Below are 20,855 nucleotides of genomic sequence, written 5' to 3'. Positions count from 1 at the left end.
GCAGGTCGTTATCTCCCAAGGGGTACCAGACTGCGAGAGGGCACAGGCCGGGCTGAGGGACCCCCCCCCCCCGCACCTGAGTGCACAAATTTTTGTGCACCGGGCCTCTAGTCCTATATAATAAAAGCCTAATATGCTAACGAGATGCTAAGGCTGCTCAACCACTTGTTATGACGTACGTTGACCACCAGGGGGTGGCATGAAACAAAGCAAGACCCCAGCCAGCAGCCAAAGAAGGGATGCCCCGGCCTGCAGCTGGAAGGCCCCAATTGGCCCTGATCGCCAGCCAGGCCTAGGGACCCTAACCATGCTCAAATTTCATGCACCAGGCCTCTAGTTATAAATAATGCTGCAATAAACATAGGGGGGCATACATTCTTTGGAATTAGTGTTTCGGGTTTCTTTGGATTTAATTCCTGTAGGTGGAATTGCTGGGTCATAAGGTAGTTCCATTTTTAATAGGGGCTGCACCAATCTGCATTTCCACCAACAGTGCACAAGGGTTCCTTTTTCTCCACATCCTCACCAACACTATTTGTTGAGTTACTGAAGAAAGCCATTCTGACAGGTGTGAGGTGATATCTCATTTGGTTTTAATTTGCATCTTTTCATATGTATGTCCCCTTCCGAGAAATGTCTATGTTAGGTCCTTTGCCCATTTTTTAATTTTATTGTTTTGGTGTTGAGTTTTATAAAATCTTTATAAATTTTGTATATTAACCCCTTATCAGATGTATTGAATACGTTCACCCATTCAGTGGGTTGTCTTTTTAGTTTGTTGATGGTTTCCTTTGCTGTGCAAAAACACTGTTTGATGTAGTCTCATTTGTTATTTTTTCTTTGGTTTCCCTTGCCCAAAGATATATCTATCTATCTATCTATCTATCTGAAATATTGCTAAGAGAATTGTCACCGATTTTACTGCATATGTGTTCTTCTAGGATTTTTATAATTTCGAGTCTTACATTTAAATCTTTAATCCCTTTTTAAGTTTATTCTTGTATATGGTGTCCGAAGGTGATTTAGTTTCACTTTTTTGCAGGTATCCAATTTTCCCAACACCATTTGTTGAATAGGCTGTCTTTATTCCTTTGTATGTTCTTGCCTCCTTTGTCAAACATTAATCATAAAGGCATGGATTTATTTCTGGGCTCTATATTCTGTTTCATTGATCTATATGTCTATTTTTATGCCAGTAACATGGTTTTGATTACCATGGCCTTATAGTATAGTTTATCAGGTAGCATGATTCCTCCAACTTTGTTCTTTCTCAAGATTTCTGTAGCTATTCTGGGTCTTTTGTGGTTCCATATAAATATTTTGGAATGTTTGTTCTAGTTCTGTGAAATACTCCACTGGTATCTTGATAGGAATTGCATTGCATCTATAGATAGATCATCTGCCACTTATACTTTTTTTTAAAATTTATTTTAAAAATATATTTTATTGATTTTTTGCAGAGAGGAAGGGAGAGGGATAAAGTGTTAGAAACATCGATGAGGGAGAAACATCGATCAGCTGCCTCCTGCACACTCCCCACTGGGGATGTGCCCACAACCAAGGTACATGGCCCTTGACTGGAATCGAACCTGGGACCCTTCAGTCTGCAGGCTGACGCTCTATCCGTTGAGCCAAACCGGTTAGGGCTACTTTTTAAAAAATAAAACCCGCATAATATAAGTGGACCCACACAGTTCAAACCATAGTTGTTCAAGCGTCAACTTTATAATTTATAATAGTGTATAGATAATGTATTATAATAGCCAGCAAAATAGAAATCTTGTTTGTTTTTGCTTAGTGTACATAAGTTTATTTATAAAATTAAAGTAAAATTCAAATATGAAGGGACTGTTTTATGACATGCTTTTTTCATTTATCAATACACTGTATGCATTTCCCATTATTTCTATTTTTTTAAAAAATATATTTTATTGCCAAAACCGGTTTGGCTCAGTGGATAGAGCGTCGGCCTGCGGACTGAAAGGTCCCAGGTTCGATTCCGGTCAAGGGCATGTACCTGGGTTGCGGGCACATCCCCCAGTGGGAGATGTGCAGGAGGCAGCTGATCGATGTTCCTCTCTCATCGATGTTTCTAACTCTCTCTCTCCCTTCCTCTCTGTGAAAAATCAATAAAATATATATTAAAAATATATATATATATTTTATTGATTTTTTTACAGAGAGAAAGGGAGAGGGATAGAGAGTTAGAAACATCGATCAGCTGCCTCCTGCACACCTCCTACTGGGGATGTGCCCGCAACCAAGGTACATACCCTTGACCGGAATTGAACCTGGGACCTTTCAGTCTGCAGGCCAACGCTCTATCCACTGAGCCAAACGGTTAGGGCACATTTCCCATTTTAAATGATCATTTTTAAAAATAGCACTGCAGCCTTGTTGGCGTGGCTTAGTGGTTGAGCATCGACCTATGAACCAGGAGGGCATGGTTCAATTCCCGTTCAGGGCACATGCCTGGGTTGTGGGCTTGATCCCTAGAGTGGAGCATACAGGAGGCAGCCAATCAATGATTTTTCTCTCATCAATGATATTTCTATCTCTCTGAAATCAATAAAAATGTATTTTAAAAAACCATTAAAAAAATAGCACTGCAACAGACATTTTTATTCATTAACCTGAGAAAAGGTCTTATTAAGATGAATTCCCAGAATTGAAGCTAATGCAACAAAGCATGTTTTGAGAAGTTTTTAGATACACATTGTCAAACCACCCTTCATAAAGCTCACGTTATCCCTCCCTCCAGCAATGGGCAAGAGTTGCTCTTTCTTTTAATTTTAGCCTTTATCAATTTCATAATCAAAAGTGGCACTTTATTGTGTTTTAATTTGCAACCTTTTGATTGGCAGAGAAGTGGAACACATTTTCATGGATATTGATTTTTTAGTCTTGCTTTTATGAGTTGCCTCTCCACATCCTTTGCTCATTTTTCAATTAGGTAAATGTTTTTCTATTCCTGTTGACTTATTATTGATTGGGATATTAATCCTTCAACTGTTCCAATTTTTTGACCTACAAAAGCCAGTGTTGAGTTATACTGAATATTTTCCTTTCTTTGCTACCAAAATTCAATCACAATTTTAAAAATTGTTAACATACTTAGAAAAATAAAAAGTATATTTAACAAAGAACTTACTTCCTTAAACTCTGCTTTTAAAACAGCATGTCCCAATGTAGTTTGCCATTGAAGTTTTCGACCACTATGCTTTCCGAGATAAAATGTCTTAAATACTTCCTGAAGTTTAATCATCTGTCAAGCAAAGGAAAACAATTTAATTATGCTAAACACTATTAATCATTCAATTTACAATTTTTCACAGCTAAATAAAAATATCAGTTCTGTTTTGACAGTTATTTTTCTGGATTCTGTTACCTGTGAAAAATGCTCACCACCTAGGACATTGGGGTTTTCCCTCACACAATGGGATAACACTTGAACTACTGTTTTATGTACAAACAGGTTGTATTTCGTAGTCTCCACACCCCACACCCAAGCCTCCGTGGCTGATAGCACATGTAATGAAGACCACAGCGGCCATCCTCAGCGACAGTGTCTAAGGCCCAGGTGTACCTTACCAGGTCTTAGCTCAAGCTCTCACTGACTCCTAACTGCTCGAGGGCCTTGGGATGCCTCATCTCTGAACCATGATCCGTGATAATGGCAAGACCTGGGCATCGAGCTGCTGTGAGGGTTAATATAAAACACTCAGGACAGTGTATGCATAGGAAGCGTGACATAAGCTAGCCATTATTTTCATGGAAGATTTCTTACACCTTGCAAACTTTCAGCCAGTTTTTTTTATTGCTGATATCTCATTTTAAGCCCCCGAGCTCCCCCCTCTCCTCCTTTCCCACTTCTGAACCTGTTCCTGTTTATGGAAAGACTGTCTTATTCCTCTGATAGTGTTTTTCTAGAATGTTTATGTGCACTACATCGGTTTCTCTAACTTCCTTTTGCTCATTATTTTCTTTAGTTCCTTTCACATCTGCTTTACTCTGCATTCAGGATCACCAATGATCTGTGCTGCCAAAACTAATGGCTCTCCTCAGGCTTCATCTTGTGAGATGATCCCTCTCAACAGCTTCCCATGAAGCAGCCTCCTGCTTCCTCCTGGTGTCTATGACACTCATCGCTTGGACATGAATTCCTGTCTCTATGTCTCTATGTCCACACTTTCTGAGTCTTCTTTGGTTTGTCTTTCCACCCACTCCACACATGCTGGCATCTCCATGGCCTCCTTGCTCCCCCCAATTTTGCACCACTTCCACATTCTTCCTAAGAGTAAAATTCTTCCATGGCTTGCTAAGGCCCCTTTCCTCTGAAACTTCTGACCTCACTGGCCTCTCCTATGCCTCCCACCCTTGACGCTCTGTAGTCCCATTTTCCATTTCACCGAGCAGTGTCTCATCCTCCCTCAGGCTCTCACACATCTCCTCTACCAGATCTGGGAAGCCACTTTCCTAACAATACCGACTCATTTTTCAGAACTGCTTCCTCAGAGAAGCCTTCTCCAACCACTCTTAGCTCTAATAGTAGTTACTGCAATTTGTGAATAGCTCCTCTGGACAGAGAGTTGAAGAGGGCAAAACCAGGTCTGGGATTTTCATTGCTCTACACTTTGTATAAAATACTTGCAGATGCTGAGTGAATAATTCCTGCTGTTCCGGGCCTGATGTGCCCTTTCAGTGAGTGCCTCTGTTAAAAATGCCTATCAGCCTCCTATCTATTTGGCAAACTCCTCTTCACGCTTCAAACTCAACTATACAGTTATACTTTTTCATTACCCAACTTCGACATCAAATCCCAGACATGGTATCATTTCATTTCTAAGTATGTTAGCGTATATTCATTTTTAAGTATTTAAGTATAAGGACTCTTTTTAGAAAACATATCTACTAAACCATATAACACCTAAATATTAAGTCAATAATGTGATAAAACTCAATGCATATCTTTCCTAAAAATTATTTCCTTGACATTAATTCCTAATATAATAATCATAATCATAATATAGCAACTAACATTGGGTGCTTATTATGTGCTAGTTTACCACTGCAGGCTCAAAATGGATCAAAAACCTAAATGTAAGCATGAAAACTATAAAACTCTTAGAAGAAAACATAGAGGTAAAATTTCATCACCTTGGATTTAGCAATAGTTTTTTTTTAGATATGATACCGAAAGTACAAGCAACAATAGAAATAACAGATTAACTCGACTTTATAAAAATTAAAAACTTTTGTGCAAGGACATTATTAAGAAAGTAACAAGACACCTCACAGAACGGGAGAAGATATTTGCAATCACATACCTGATAAGGGTCTAATATATAGAATATATAAAGAACTCTTACAGTTCAACAACTAAGACAGAAAACACAATTTAAACATGGGTAAAGGGTTTAAATAGACTTCTTCAAAGAAGATCTACAAATGGCCAATAAGTATATGAAAAGATGCTCAACATTAGTTCTTAGGGAAAAGATAATCAAATCAAAACGGGATACCACTCACACTCACTAAAATGGCTATAATCAAAGAACTGAAAATAACAAATACTGAAGATGTCAAGAAACTGGAACCTTTCTGTGTTGCTGATGGTAATGTAAAATGGTGCAGCTACTGTGGAAAACTGGTAAACAGAATTATCGCATGACCCAGAAATTCCTACTTCTAGGGATATATCTAAAGAACTGACAACATCTATTTAAAAAAAAAATTACACACAGCAGCATTATTCACAATAGCCGAAAGTGGAAACAACCCAAGTGTCCATTAATGGATGAATGGATAAACAAAGTGTGGTATATCCAAACAATGGAAAATTATTCAGCCTTAAAAAGGAATGAAGCAGTGATACATACTACAACATAGGTTAGACTTGAAAAAACAGTTAAAGAAGTCAGACATAAAAGACCACATATTACATAATTTCATTTATATGAAATGTCCAGTATAGGCCAATCCATAGACAGAGAATGGATTAGTGGTTACCCAGGGTGTAGGGCAGTGTGTGTATGGTAGGGGTGGAATGGGAGTGACTGATTAATGGGTCCAGGGTTTCTATTTGGGATGATGAAAAAGTTCTAAACTAGACAGAGGTGATGGACGTACAATTTAATGCCACTGAACTGTAAACTTTAAAATGACAAGTTGCCTGGCTGGCGTGGCTCAGTGGTTAAGTGTCGACCTATGAACCAGGAGGTTACTGTTCGATTCCCCGTCAGGGCACATGCCCGAGTTGTGGGCTGGATCCCCAGTTGGGGCATGCAGGAGGCAGCCAGTCAACAATTCTCTCTCATCACTGATGTTTCTATTTCTCTCTCCCTCTCCCTTCCTCTCTGAAATCAATAAAATATATTTAAAAAAATGATAAGTTGTAGGTATATTTTACCACAATTTAAAAAATACAGTATGGTAAGCCTCAAACACCTTTTGCCAGAAAATAAAAAAGTACTCAAATATGCAGGGGTGTTTTGAAAGGACAAGGAGGCAGCTGAAAAGTGCTCCTACCAGCCAAATATGGGACAATTTTGGCATCAAATAAGATTCCATGAATTCATACTCTTAAGGACAGAAAAAAAAAACCGCTGCTCATCAAGGTAAAAATGGATTCAGTCAGGAATCAAGCAGGTGAGAGTCTGATGGGGGAAATAAGAGGTTTACATAGTCTTAAAATATCTCCCCACAAATTACTTAATAATCACAAAAGGAAAAATACCAGCAGTAGAGTGGAGAAACCAGGTAACACCTTAACCAAATGATTATATGGGAGCAAAAGAATAGTGTGTGCCTCTGGACATGATTCTGAGAGGAAATGACACCTCCCATGTGGGATTCTGGTTAAATATGCGTGAACTGAATATAATCAGACAAACAAACAGAGATAATCTAAGAAAACTGGCTTGCATTTTAAAAACATGTCACTTTTGCTGTAATAAATCTTATCCCGAGTACAACTGTAAAAAAATAAAACAAGCAAACACATGTAGTGTCATGAAAGAAAAAGAAAGGCTGTGTAGCTGTTACAGATGGAAGGACACAACTAAATGAAATATGGGGTACTGGACTGGATCTGACACCAAGAAAAAAATGCTAAAAGATATCTTGGCTGTGTATTGATCAAAGTATTAATTACTTCAATGTTAACTAGCCGGATTTGACAACATTCTCTGGTTATGTTTTTGGGAAAATCCCACTAAAGTAATGAGGGTAAAGGCCCTGTCCAAGTAGCTCAGTTGGTTAGAGCAGTGATCGCCAACCACTGGTGGTCCGTGATGTCGGCGACCGCTGGGTTGAGTGCTGTCCCCATATGCCAAGGCCACAGGTTCGAGCCCGGTCAGGGCACATACAAGAATCAACCAATAAGAATGCATAAATAAGTGGAACTATAAATTGATCTCTCTCTTCTCACAAAAAAATAAAAATACATCAATAAAGTATTAAGGATAAAATGAATCTACTATCAAATGGACCAGGAGAAAAATGGCACATATATGGAGAGGAACAGAATGATGAAGCATAAAGAGCAATGCTAAAAAAAATGAGTAAAGGGTACTGGTAATTCTTTGAACTATTCTTGCTAATTTCCTATAAGTCTGAAACATTTCAAAATAAAATAAGAAGTGAATAAACTTGCAGTGCTATGAGAGAGGCACGCCCAGGGTGGAGTCTGGGTTGAAGTGGGGTGAGGACTTGAGGGAGTGCTTTCTGGTGAAGGTGACTGGGGAGATAAGTCTTAACAAGCTTCATGTGCTGGGGGTGGTTAAGGGTGTGGAGGTTTTCTGGAGAAGGAGGTTCCATTTAGAGGGCTATGCATGGAGGCCTGAGAGGATAAGAGAAGTGGGTGGGTTGGGGCCTACAACTAATTTAGAACAGAGGGAGCATGACATCCATGTGGGCAAGCTTTGCCATAGAGAGGCTTCACCTCTCATAGAAAAACTGATTAAGGTGCTATCCCCATTTCCCACAGGATAAAGAGACTCAGGGAGGGAGAAGGGTAATGAGAGAAATCTTGGATGTCATCTATGTACATTCAAGAACACATATGCTGAAGGCTGAGAGCTGGTGAGGGCTGAGTTCAATGAAAAGGTGTGGAATGAGAAGGGAGCTGAATGACGATTCTGGACAATGTTAACATTTAGGGTATGGGTGGAGAAATAAAAAAAGAAGAAAACAAAAAGGCAAATGACCAGTGGGTGCAGAAACAAACAAACAAAATCAAGAAAAGACAATGTCTTGGAAATGGGAAAAGCAGCTTCAAGAGGGACGATTTCTGACCCAGCCTGCCAGCTGCCATGAGTCTGTACTTCCTTTCGCCCTTTCTGGAAGCGCCTTCAGCTGGAAGGCCTTCATCCCTGCTCATCTTTAATTCCCAGATTCCACACTGGAACCAGCCCTTTTCCGTAACACGTGGTACTGTAGTTGATGGTGTTCCTGCCACTGGATTTTGAATTCCTGAGCCCTGAATTCTCCCTCATATCTACATATCCTCAGAGTACCCAAAGTTGTGGCTGACATATAATAAGCCCTCAGTAGTACCATTCACAAGACTTCTCTCTCCCCTTCTCCCTTCCTCTCTGAAATAAATATATTAAAAAAAAACACAAGTGCCTGCATTGATGCCTTCTTGATGGTTAGCCAATGGACATGGGTGAGCTGAAGGAGCTGTGGACAGGGACAAAAACAATCATTTCGATTTTTGCTTGAGTGTATGATTTTAAAAAACCTCACACTAAATAACATGTCTGTGCATAGTATGGGTGAAACAAAGAAAGACATCTATAATTGATAGATCCGCCCTTCCCCCTACTGGTGGGCAGAGTATGACGTGACCTGCAGCCAGGAAATACCTGAGTGACTAACCATGTACCTTATATGGACTATACATTGAACAACCAATCAACACCTGCCAAATACCCTAAGCCCTTGTTCCTATATGGACCATACATTAAGCCACCAATCAGCGCATGCTGAGTACACTAGCCCCAATTCCTTCCCATTCCTCCCCTCAAAAGGTTTGCTCACCTCTGCACGGGTTGCTGTCCTCCCATTGCGAGACAGCCTGGCAGGTCTTATCCCCTAATAAAGCCTGTGATCCTGGTTTTTGGCTCCCGACTGGTCTCTCAATAATGTTTTGGAAGTACTAATATATTTAAAACAAAGGATGAGTAGTCTTTAAAACACTTACTTCTGGAGTTAAGTGTACTTCCATAGGTGTATATGTTGGCCAGTATCCCATAGTAAGTATATTTACTGTTAGATCTATAGAGCCTGGGTCACTCTGATTCTGCATATACTAAAAGCAAAGAAAATGAAGACAAAATAATTTTAGAATATCATAAAAACCTATAAAAAGGCAAATGGTATTTTTGCCTTCATAATATTTTTTCTTTTTTGGTTATGTCACCAATATAAGATATCATTAAACTCATTTAAATCTAATTTTCATTATACATATTTAGGGATTATTTTTCTTTTTCATTTTGAATTAGGTTATTTGAATACGTGAGACATTAACAGAATAATTTTTTTAAGGATGAGAATTTTACCTAATTTATGTAAGTATTTACATACTTTACATAACCATTTCACATAATTTAAAGTGGGATACTTTTAAAAAAGCTGTTTTACTTGAAAAAAACACAACTTGCCTGCTTGAAATGAATCATGATGTCCTTGGAGAGCTCCATGTCCTTGAACATGCCTTCCAGTTTGCTGGTGAAAGCAGCACCACATTCTGGGACACAAGTGAAGGGTGGGTGAAAAACACCAGGAGCAACATGTTGTTAGAGCAATAAATTCCCAGCCCAGAGGTCGGACAAAACCCCAGATTCCACATGCTTACCATGCTTTAGTTTTGACAACATAGATTTTTCAGCATCGACTGAGGCACTTTTTCCCACAAGGAGTCTTTTTGCCAAATCTTTTTTATAAAATGCTTCAAAGACATCTTTACCTATTTATAACCAAATGAAAATAACATTAGACAATTGATATGCAAATGTTCACTTTAACTGCTGAAAAACCCTAAGAAATGTTCATTCTGATGCAAGCCAGCTCTAATTTCACTGAATCCTTGTGTTAAATTTCCACAAAGAAAATACTTTTTATTTAATCAAATATGAAAGTGGAAATGTTTTAGCCAATTTTTCTTAAGAAAAGATAGGGCCCAAATACGTGTATATATATGTTTATATTATGTAGCATTTTCTATATACCCAATGTTAATAAGAACAAGAGTATTTCTCACCATGAATAAACCTGAATATTATCATGATTTTGTCAAGGATCCTCTCCAGCTCTTCATCTGTTGCTTCTTTATTACCCGCTCTCAATTTTGAATCAACATGTTTTGCTGTAAAATTAAGAGTTCAAATTATTTGGAAAATAATCATTTGTTATATGTTCTATTTTTTTTTAAATAGAAAAAAAAATTTTAATTTCTACAAGTCAAAATTGGACATTAACACCCTGGAGAAAGAAGAAATATAGTACGGAACCAAGATGGGGGCATAGGTTAACGCCGGAGTTTGCTGCTTTGAACAACTACTTCAAAAGTGAAACTAAAACACGGAACGGACATCACCCAGAACCACAGGAACGCTGGCTGAGTGGAAGTCCTACAACTAGGAGGAAAGAGAAACGCATACGGACACTCAGAGGAGGCGCAGTGCTGAAGTCAAATTCTGAGGTGCGGAGTGCGCGGAGCGGGCTGGCGGCGGAGGGCACGGTTGTTGTTTTCAATCGGGAGGGAGTCGCAGACTCTGAGCTCCAGATACAGGCGAGTCTTTAGGGACCCAGGCTCAAACGGGAGAAGCGGACTGTCTGGCTTCGGTCAGAGCGAGTGCAGCTTTCTCTCCGAGCCTTGCAGCGGGTGCTGGGACTCAGAGAGGCAGAGCCCCTGGGGACAGGACTGAGAGCCGCCATAACTGCTCTCTCCAGCCCACCCTGTTGATCCTGTGCGACCCGCCCCGCCCAAGCCCTGCACAGAGGCATTTGCCGGATAGCCTCAGGCAAAGGCTAGATTAGCACCTCCCTAGAGGACAGAAGTTCTCTCACTGCTGACACAGCTGATTCTCATAGCCACTTGGCCTGGAGGTCAAACCCTCCCTGGAATTAGCTACAACAATCAAGATTTATCTATAAGACTGCCAACAAAGACCACTAGGGGGTGCACCAAAGAAGCATAACAAAATGGGGAGACAAAGAAACAGGACAAAATTGTCAATGGAAGAAATAGAGTTCAGAACCACACTTTTAAGGTCTCTCAAGAACTGTTTAGAAGCTGCCGATAAACTTAATGAGATCTACACGAAAACTAATAAGACCCTCGATCTTATATTGGGGAACCAACTAGAAATTAAGCACACACGGTCTGAAATAACGAATATTAAACAGACGCCCGACAGCAGACCAGAGGAGCGCAAGAATCAAGTCAATGATTTGAAATGCGAGGAAGCAAAAAACATCCAACGGGAAAAGCAAAATAAAAAAAGAATCCAAAAATGCGAGGATAGTGTAAGGAGCCTCTGGGACAGCTTCAAGCGTACCAACATCAGAATTATAGGGGTGCCAGAAGATGAGAGAGAGCAAGATATTGAAAACCTATTTGAAGAAATAATGACAGAAAACTTCCCCCACCTGGTGAAAGAAATGGACTTACAGGTCCAAGAAGCGCGGAGAACCCCAAACAAAAGGAATCCAAAGAGGACCACACCAAGACACATCATAATTAAAATGCCAAGAGCAAAAGATAAAGAGAGAATCTTAAAAACAGCAAGAGAAAGAAACTCAGTTACCTACAAGGGAATACCCATACGACTGTCAGCTGATTTCTCAACAGAAACTTTGCAGGCCAGAAGGGAGTGGCAAGAAATATTCAAAGTGATGAATACCAAGAACCTACAACCAAGATTACTTTATCCAGCAAAGCTATCATTCAGAATTGAAGGTCAGATAAAGAGCTTCACAGATAAGGAAAAGCTAAAGGAGTTCATCACCACCAAACCAGGATTATATGAAATGCTGAAAGGTATCCTTTAAGAAGAGGAAGAGGAAGAAAAAGGTAAAGATACAAATTATGAACAACAAATATGCATCTATCAACAAGTGAATCTAAGAATCAAGTGAATAAATAATCTGATGAACAGAATGAACTGTTGATTATAATAGAATCAGGGACATAGAAAGGGAATGGACTGACTATTCTTGGGGGGGAAAGGGGTGTGGGAGATGTGGGAAGAGACTGGACAAAAATCGTGGACCTATGGATGAGGACAGTGGGTGGGGAGTGAGGGCGGAGGGTGGGGCGGGAACTGGGAGGAGGGGAGTTATGGGGGGGGAAAAAAAAGGAACAAATGTAATAATCTGAACAATAAAGATTTAATTAAAAAAAAAAAAACACCCTGGACCTTTTCCAACGTGATATTATTATGACATAAAGGCAAATACCTGATGGTCTAAGACAGTGGTCGGCAAACTCATTAGTCCACAGAGCCAAATATGAACAGTACAACGATTGAAATTTCTTTTGAGAGCCAAATTTTTAAACTTAAACTATATAGGTAGGTACACTGTTATTAACGTAATTAGGGTACTCCTAAGCTAGCCTTTATTAAAAACGTCCTCAATCTGAGGGGTCGACCTCAACGAACGTACCCCCACTTCTTCTAACGCCACTTCTTCAAAATAGGCTCGGCCAGGCTGAAAAACGACTTCTGCGCATGGGCCACAAAGTTTCAATCACACTGTATGTGCTCGCCTCACGTGGTATTTTGTGGAAGAGCCACACTCAAGGGGCCAAAGAGCCGCATGTGGCTCGCGAGCCGCGGTTTGCCGACCACTGGTCTAGGACATGTTCTTTCAAATCATGTGAGAATAAATACTTTCATTACATGCTTCATGACACATTTTGCTTTAGGAACTGGAATGTTCCATCTTCAAGATGTGGTATAAGAAATTTGGATAAGACTCTTAAAGGATTTTTTTCAGGGCTTCATGTGATTATATCCATGATGACAATATCTTATCCCTGAATGCAGGGATTAGAGCAATTCTACTCTGGTTTCCTGCTTGACACAAATCAACCATGACCTGGCTTAAGGAAGGGAAAACCCAAGACTTTAATAAGCCCAGCTCCCAAGAGTTAAACATTTATCTTTAGAGAAACAATAACCCATAAAGTGGCACAAAAGCCAAATTAAATTACCTTGTGAATTTCTATTGTTGTTTTTATTTGTATTCTTTATATATATTTTTTAAAAATATTCTGAATATACACAAAAGTAGATAATTGTACAATGAACTCCATGTTCCCATCATAACACCTTCAATAATAATCAACACAAGCCCAATTTTGTATCACTGTATAGATCCTTCTTTACCCTTTGCCACCTGTCAATTTTTAAAAACTTTTACTAACTAGTGAAATTCTATGAATCCTAAATATATTTTGATGTTATCATGACATAATTGTATAAAGTAGTAATTTAAAAACTTTCATCTTAGAAATAGAAAACCTAATTAGACCAATTACTAGTAAGGAGACTGAATCAGCAATCAAAAACCTCCCAACAAATAAAAATCCAGGACCAGAAGGCTTCACTGATGAATTCTTCCAAACATTAAAAAGAAAAATTGCCCTAGCTGGTTTGGCTTAGGGGATAGAGCAGTGATGGCGAACCTTTTGAGTTTGGAGTGTCAGCATTTTGAAAAGCCCTAACTTAACTCTGGTGCCGTGTCACATATAGAAATTTTTTGATATTTGCAACCATAGTAAAACAAAGACTTAAGTTTTTTATATTTATTTTATATATTTAAATGCCATTTAACCAAGAAAAATCAACCAAAAAAATGAGTTTGCGTGTCACCTCTGACACACGTGTCATAGGTTCGCCATCACTGGGATAGAGCGTCAGCCTGCGGACTGAAGGGTCCTGGGTTCGATTCTGGTCAAGGGCACATGCCCAGGTTGTGGCTTGATCCCCAGTAGGGGGCATGCTGGAGGCAGCCAATCAATGATTCTCTCTCATCATTGATGTTTCTATCTCTCTCTCCCCCCCTCTCTGAAATCAATAAAAATATATTTTAGAAAATTGATACCTATCCTTCCCAAACTCTTCCCCCCAAAAAACACAAAAAACGGAAGAGGAAGGAACAATTTCAAATACATTTGCAAGGCCAGCATTACCTTGATACTAAAACCAGACAGGATACCATAAATAAAGACAGTAATAGGCCAATATCCCTGGATGAACATAGATGTAAATTCTCAACAAAATATTAGCAAAACAGATTCAATAATACATTAGAATGATCATAGTCCATGACAAAGTGGAATTTATTCCAGGTATGAAAGGATGGTTCTGTACATCAATCAATGTGATATAGTACATTAACCCAATGAAGGACAAAAATTATATGATCATTTCAATAAATGCAGAAAATGCATTTGGTAAAATTTACATCCATCTATATATATACTAGTAAAAGCCTAAATGACCATCCGACAGTTTACTATGATGCGCACTGACCACCAGGGGGCAGATGCTAAACACAGGAGCTGCCAAGCTGTGGTGACTTGGCAGCTGCGGTTCTTGGGTGACGCACCTGGAATCAGAGAGGAGGGAGTCCAATTCTGGGGTGTGTCACCTGAGAACTGCCCTCTCGCAATCCCGGAGCCCTAGGGGGATGTCAGAGAGCTGGTTTTTGCCCAATCCCCACAGGTCAGGCCAAGGGACCCCACCAGTGCATGAATCTGTACACTGGGCCTCTAGTTTATGATAAAACTCTCAAGAAATTGGGCATAGAGGGACATGTAAAGCAATCAGATTTTCCTAAAAGATCAGGAAAGACAAGGATGCCCATTCTCACCACTTTTATTTAGTTAGTTTTCAGAAAAGCAAGCAAAAATGTACTGATCACAGCAAAAATATACTTAGGAGAGTGAAACAAGGAAGGGCATGAGGAATAGGAGAGCCTAGGCTGGGCTACTTTGGCTCACTGGGAAGTCAAAGATTAGAGAGCCTTTGAGACAGGTTCAGGGGGTTAGCCCCTGCCCACTGCTCCCCTGGCTGCAAGACTTGGGGCCCCTTAGAAGTTAGGGGTATGTGCCTGTGGGGGAAGAGGTGAAAGGGAGTGGCATGGGCGTGCTCACTGGAGGGAGGGAACTCTCAACACTTTTAAAAATTCGTGCAAGGGCCTTGGCCCTGGCCCCCGCCGCGGGCCTCTGTTGCCTCTACCTCGGCCCCCATCCCCTACAGCTTTGTCTGGAAGGACGTCTGGTCTAATTAGCACATTATGCTTTTATTATTATAGATAACAGTGGAAGTCTTTGCCACAGCAATTAGGCAAGAAGAAGAAATAAAAGGCATCCAAATAGAAAAGAAAGAAAACTGTCACTATTGGCAAATAAGATACCATGTAAAAACCTACAGATTTCACCAAAAAAAAAGAATAAATTAATCCAGTAGTCACAGGACACAAAATCAATACACAAAAATCTGTGGCTATATTCTAACAATAAACTATCAGAAAGAGAACTTAAGAAAACAACCCTATTTATAATTATATAAAAAACAATACAAAGTATAGAAATAAACTGAACAAGCAGTGAAAGATCTGCACACTAAAAACTATTAGACACTGATAAAAGAAACTGAGAGGACACAATGGAAAGATAGTCTATGCTCATGAATTGGAAGAATTAATACTTTTAAAATGTCAATACTACCCAAAGCAATCTATAGGTTCAGTGTAATCCTTATCAAAATTCCAATGGCATAGTCACAGAACTAGAACAAATAATACTAAAATTAGTATACAACCACAAAAGATCCCGAATAGCCAAAGCAATCCTGAGGAAGAACAACAAAGGGGGATGTATCATGCTCCCTGGTTTCAAAATATACTACAAACCTACAGTAATCAAAACAATATGGTATTGGAACAGAAACACACACACAGGACAATGGAACAGAATTGAGAGCACAGAAATAAACCACATATAGAATTTATGACAAAGGAGCCATGAATATACAATACTGGAGAAAGGACAGAATCTTCATTAAAGAATTAAAACACAAGTTACAAACTGGGAAAAATGTTTGCCAACCATATGTCTGATAAAGGAGGACTCATATACAGAGAGTGCATTTATATTTAAAAAAAACCTGTTTCATCTCAAAATATGTTCTTTTGAGATCCCATCCAATTTAATCCTATTTTAATACTAATCAGAGAATGCAAAGATAGTGACTAATAGTATCTCATTTAAATATTATTTGGAGATTGATAAAGGTATCATCATAATACAGAGGCATCCTATACAACAAACTTCAATTTTTGAGCAGAAATTATAAGTAATCAAGTCAGAGGTTCAAGGTTTATTTCTATAAACTATAGATCTGGGACTGTTAGAACAGGAAATGCAGACTAGGCTAAATCTTTGTCCCTTTTTTTCTTTTTCTAACTTATCTTTATTATTGAAAATATATAGATGTCCCCTTCCCCATCCCCGTTTACCCACTCCGCCCTCTCCAGCCCTTCCCCAGGCATTCACAGCACTATTGTCTGTCCATGGGTTATGTAAGTTCTTTGTTTAATCTCTTCCTGCCCAACCCATCCTTCCCTCTGAAATACTTCAGTCTGCTCCATGCTTCTATGTCTCTGGATCTATTTTGTTCATCAGTTTATTAAGTTCATTAGATTCCACATATAAGTGGGATCATGTGATACTCGTCTTTCTCTGATTGGCTTATTTCACTTAGCGTATTACTCTCCACATCCCTCTATGCTGTCTCAAAGGGTAAGAGATCTTTCTTACAGCTGCATATATTCCATTGTGTAAATGTACCACAGCTTTTTTAACCACTCATCTACTGATGGGCACTTGGGATGTTTCCAGATCTTAGCTATTGTAAATAATGCTGCCATGAACATAAGGTTGCAGATATTCTTTCTGATTGGTTTCAGGCTTCTTAGGATATATTCCTAGAAGTGGAATTACTGGGTCAAATGGCAGTTCCATTTTTAATTTTTTGAGGGACTCTACACCGTTTTCCATAGTGGTTGTACCAGTCTACATTCCCACTAACAGTGTACTACAGTTCCTTTTTCCTCCACATCCTTGCCAGCACTTATTATTTGTTGATTTATTGATGGTAGCTATTCTGGCAGGTATAAGGTGGTACCTCATTGTCATTCTCATTTGCATCTCTCTCATAATTAGGGATGTTAAGCATTTTTTCATATGTCGTTTGGACATTTGTATGTCCTCTTTGGAGAAGCATCTATTCAGGTCCTCTCTCCAATATTTTTTTTAAAATATATTTTTATTGATTTCAGAGAGGAAGGGAGAGGGAGAGAAAGAGAGAAACATCAATGATGAGAGAGAATCATTGACTGACTGCCTCCTGCACACACCCTACTAGGGATCGAGCCCACAACCCGGGCATGTGCCTTTGACTGGACTCAAACCTGGGACGCTTCAAGTCCGAAGGCCGACGTTCTAGCCACTGAGTCAAACTGCCTAGGGCAGTGGTCGGCAAACTGCGGCTCGGGAGCCACATGTGGCTCTTTGACCCCTTAAGTGTGGCTCTTCCACAAAATACCACGTGCGGGCGCGCATGTACAGTGTGATTGAAACTTCGTGGCCCATTCACAGAAGTTGGTATTTTGTGGAAGAGCCACACTCAAGGGGCCAAAGAGCCGCATGTGGCTCGCGAGCTGCAGTTTGCTGACCACTGGCTAGGGCTCTCCAGTTTTTAATTGGGTTGTTTGTCTTCATGATATTGTACTTAGAAAACTCTAAAGACTCCACTAAAAAATTACTAGATTAATAAACAAATTCTGCAATGCAGCAGGATACAAAATTAACACCTAGAAATCAATGGCACTTTTATACACCAATAATGATCTCTTAGAAAGAGGAAAAAAAAATCCATTTACCACTGCAACAAAAAAGTTAAGATACTTAGGAATAAACTTAACCAAGGAGGTAAAAGACCTGTATTCAGAAAACTACAGGATGTTGGAAAAAGAGACAGAAGATATAAACAAGTGGAAGAATATACCGTGTTCACGGGTTGGTAATTAACCATCATTAAAATGTACACTACCTAAAGCAACCTATAGATTCAATGCAGTCCCTATTAAAATACCAATGGCAAATTTCACAGATCTAGAATAAATACTCCAAAAATTCATACGGAACCAAAGAGACCCCAAATAGCCACAGCAATCTTGAGAAAGAAGAAAAAAGTTGGAGGGAATCACAATACTGGATATCAAACTATACTACAAAGCCACTGTACTCAAAACAGCTTGGTATTGACACAAGAACAGGCAGGCATATAGATCAATGGAAGAGAACAGAGACCCCAGAAATTGACCCAAACTATTATGCTCAATTAATATTTGACAAAGGAGGCAAGATTATACAATGGAGTAAAGACAGTCTCTTCAATAAATGGTGTTGGGAAAATTGGACAGGTACATGCAAAAAAATGAAACTAGATCACCATCTTACACCATATACAAGAATGAGCTCAAAATGGATAAAAGACTTAAATGTAAGTGTGAAACCATAAAAATCATAGAAAAAACATAGGCAGCAAAATATCAGACATCTCAGGTAGCAGATTTTTCACAGATACATCCTTAGCGCAAGAGAACAAAGGAAAAAAATAAACAAATGGAACTACATCAAACTAAAAAGCTTCTGCACAGTAAAAGAAACCAGCATCAAAATGAAAAGGTAACCTACTGTATGGGAAAACATATTTGCCAATGATACATCTGATAAGGGGTTAATTTCCAAAATATATAAAGTACTCAAACAACTCAACAAAAGGAAGACAAACAACCCAATTAAAAAATGGGCAGAGGACCTTTTTCTTTGTGAAGACAAACCTCATTTCTTTCAGAATTACTACTACATTCTCCCTATGGAAATACCATGTACTGTGTACATACAGATATGTACGTATATATATATATATATCTATATATATAAAAAAATAACACGTGTATATATGGTTTTTTGAAAATGTGTCCCCTAATAAGGTGTGATACAAACTCTTCCCCTAGCATGAGGAGCTTGGAAAAAAAAAGTATTTTTAATTCTCATCTGAGGATTTTAGAGGGAGAGGGAGAGAACATCAATTTGAGGGAAACATCCAATGGTTGCTTCTCAGACTGAACCCACAACCTGGGTATATGCCCTGATCGGGTATCGAACCTGCCACTCTTCAGTGTACCGGGTGATGCTCCAATCAACTGAGCCACACCAGCCAGGGCAGGAGCTTGAATATTCTGAGAAAAAATTTTGCTTGAGTTATGCCTTACTTTCACATATTAAAAAAATGTATAGAAACATGTTTCTCTACCGATCAGTTCTGCAGGCTTATTTGGCCTCTTGTTGATAAACGTTTCAAAGGATTCCTTCATCAAGTTGATGAACTTCTCATTCCTCTGAAAGCATACTTCTATCACATGGTCCACTCTGTCCTTAAAATCCAGCAGGTCCTGGACCATATCTTTATCTTTTTCAGGATTGATAACAATCGTTGTCCCAAAAGTCTACAAAAACAAACACACACCAAGTCATCAACAGGTTTATGATACCACATATTATTTTCTCCTGCTATTAAACAATCATGACAGTGGAAAAATTTCATAAATTCAGTCTGCATTCTAAAAATTAAGTGAATACTGTAGTTCCCCCTTATCTTTGGGGGACATGTGCCAAGATCCAAGTAGAGCACTGAACCATATATATTGTGCACGTGTGTGTGTACACACACAGTTTTTTCCTATACATACATACAATTTAAGGCTTCTCTTTGGCATTATCTGATTGCCAGTATCACCACTCTTGCACTTTGGGCCATTATTAAGTAAAATAAGGGTTTTCTAAACCCCAAGCACTGTGTACTAAGTGACCAATGGGTGGATAGTATATACTGGGTGGATATGCTGAACAAAGGGATGACTCATATCCCAAGTGGGACAGGCTGAGATTTCACCATGCTACTCAGAATGGCTCACAATTTAATATTTATGAATTGCTTATTTCTGAAATTTTCCATTTAATGTTTTTGGAACACAAGTGACTACAGGTAACTGAAACCACAAAGAGTGTTACAATTCTGCTTCTGGAAGAATTTATAAATCCCTGGAACATTTTCTATTGTTTTTTTGAAGAACTTTTTACATATGAATTCCTCAAATAGATATTAATTCCCATCAACACACCCATTTGGACTTCGTGGCTATAGTTTTATTTTTCCTTAACTTCTAACTATAAACAGCATGGTTTTTAGCCTGTATTTTAAATCAAAAATGCTACATTAAAATAAATATTACTAAAATTCTATGTGTGACAATAATAGTTAGCTGTTTGAGGACATAAACTACCAGTTTGAAGACGTGTTGAATATGATTAATCAATGTAATACATATTTTTGAAAAACTAGTCTTGCCCGGGCACAGTGGCTTAGGTGGTTGAGTGTCATCCTGTGCACCGAAAGGTTGCTGGGTCGATTCCTGATCAGGGCACATACCTGACCCCCAGTTAGGGCACATATAAAAAGCAACCAATTGATGTTTCTCTCTCTCTCTCTCTCTCTCAGTCAGTCTCTCTCTCTCAGTCTCTCTCTCTCTCTCTCTCTCTCTCTCTCTCTCTCTCTCCATATTCTCGGCTGAGGATTAAAAGAAAAAATTAAGAAAGAAAAAAAAATGGTCTTAAGTATACACTACACATCATTTATGCAGGTCAAGGCAGACTATTGGCGAAAAGGTAGAAATACATTAGCATAAATACATTCTGGAAAGGAACA

The 20,855-nt window shown here is 39.0% G+C and overlaps 1 protein-coding gene across 3 annotated transcripts in view; it reads right to left on the bottom strand.

The window, feature by feature from the left end:
* Nucleotides 1-20,855, bottom strand: part of CUL4A (cullin 4A) — a 63,118-nt gene that overhangs the window by 7,545 nt on the left and 34,718 nt on the right. For 2 of the 3 annotated variants that reach the window (XR_009451372.1, XM_059685164.1), the window contains exons 11-16: nt 19,404-19,596; nt 10,268-10,372; nt 9,863-9,973; nt 9,669-9,754; nt 9,206-9,313; nt 3,152-3,265 (exon numbers count right to left, since the gene is read on the bottom strand). Coding sequence is in view for 2 of the 3 variants with exons in the window: in XM_059685164.1 (XP_059541147.1) it covers nt 3,152-3,265; nt 9,206-9,313; nt 9,669-9,754; nt 9,863-9,973; nt 10,268-10,372; nt 19,404-19,596 (717 nt within the window). In the remaining variant the exon portion in view is untranslated. The remainder of the gene's footprint in view (nt 1-3,151; nt 3,266-9,205; nt 9,314-9,668; nt 9,755-9,862; nt 9,974-10,267; nt 10,373-19,403; nt 19,597-20,855) is intronic. The other variant, XM_059685166.1, reaches the window with a different exon arrangement.

This window comes from Myotis daubentonii, chromosome 2 (assembly GCF_963259705.1).
Source record: "Myotis daubentonii chromosome 2, mMyoDau2.1, whole genome shotgun sequence".
In the NCBI taxonomy this organism is placed as follows: domain Eukaryota; kingdom Metazoa; phylum Chordata; class Mammalia; order Chiroptera; family Vespertilionidae; genus Myotis; species Myotis daubentonii.
The sequence above is the reverse complement of the archived record's forward strand: the minus strand, read 5'-3'. Positions and strand labels throughout refer to the sequence as shown.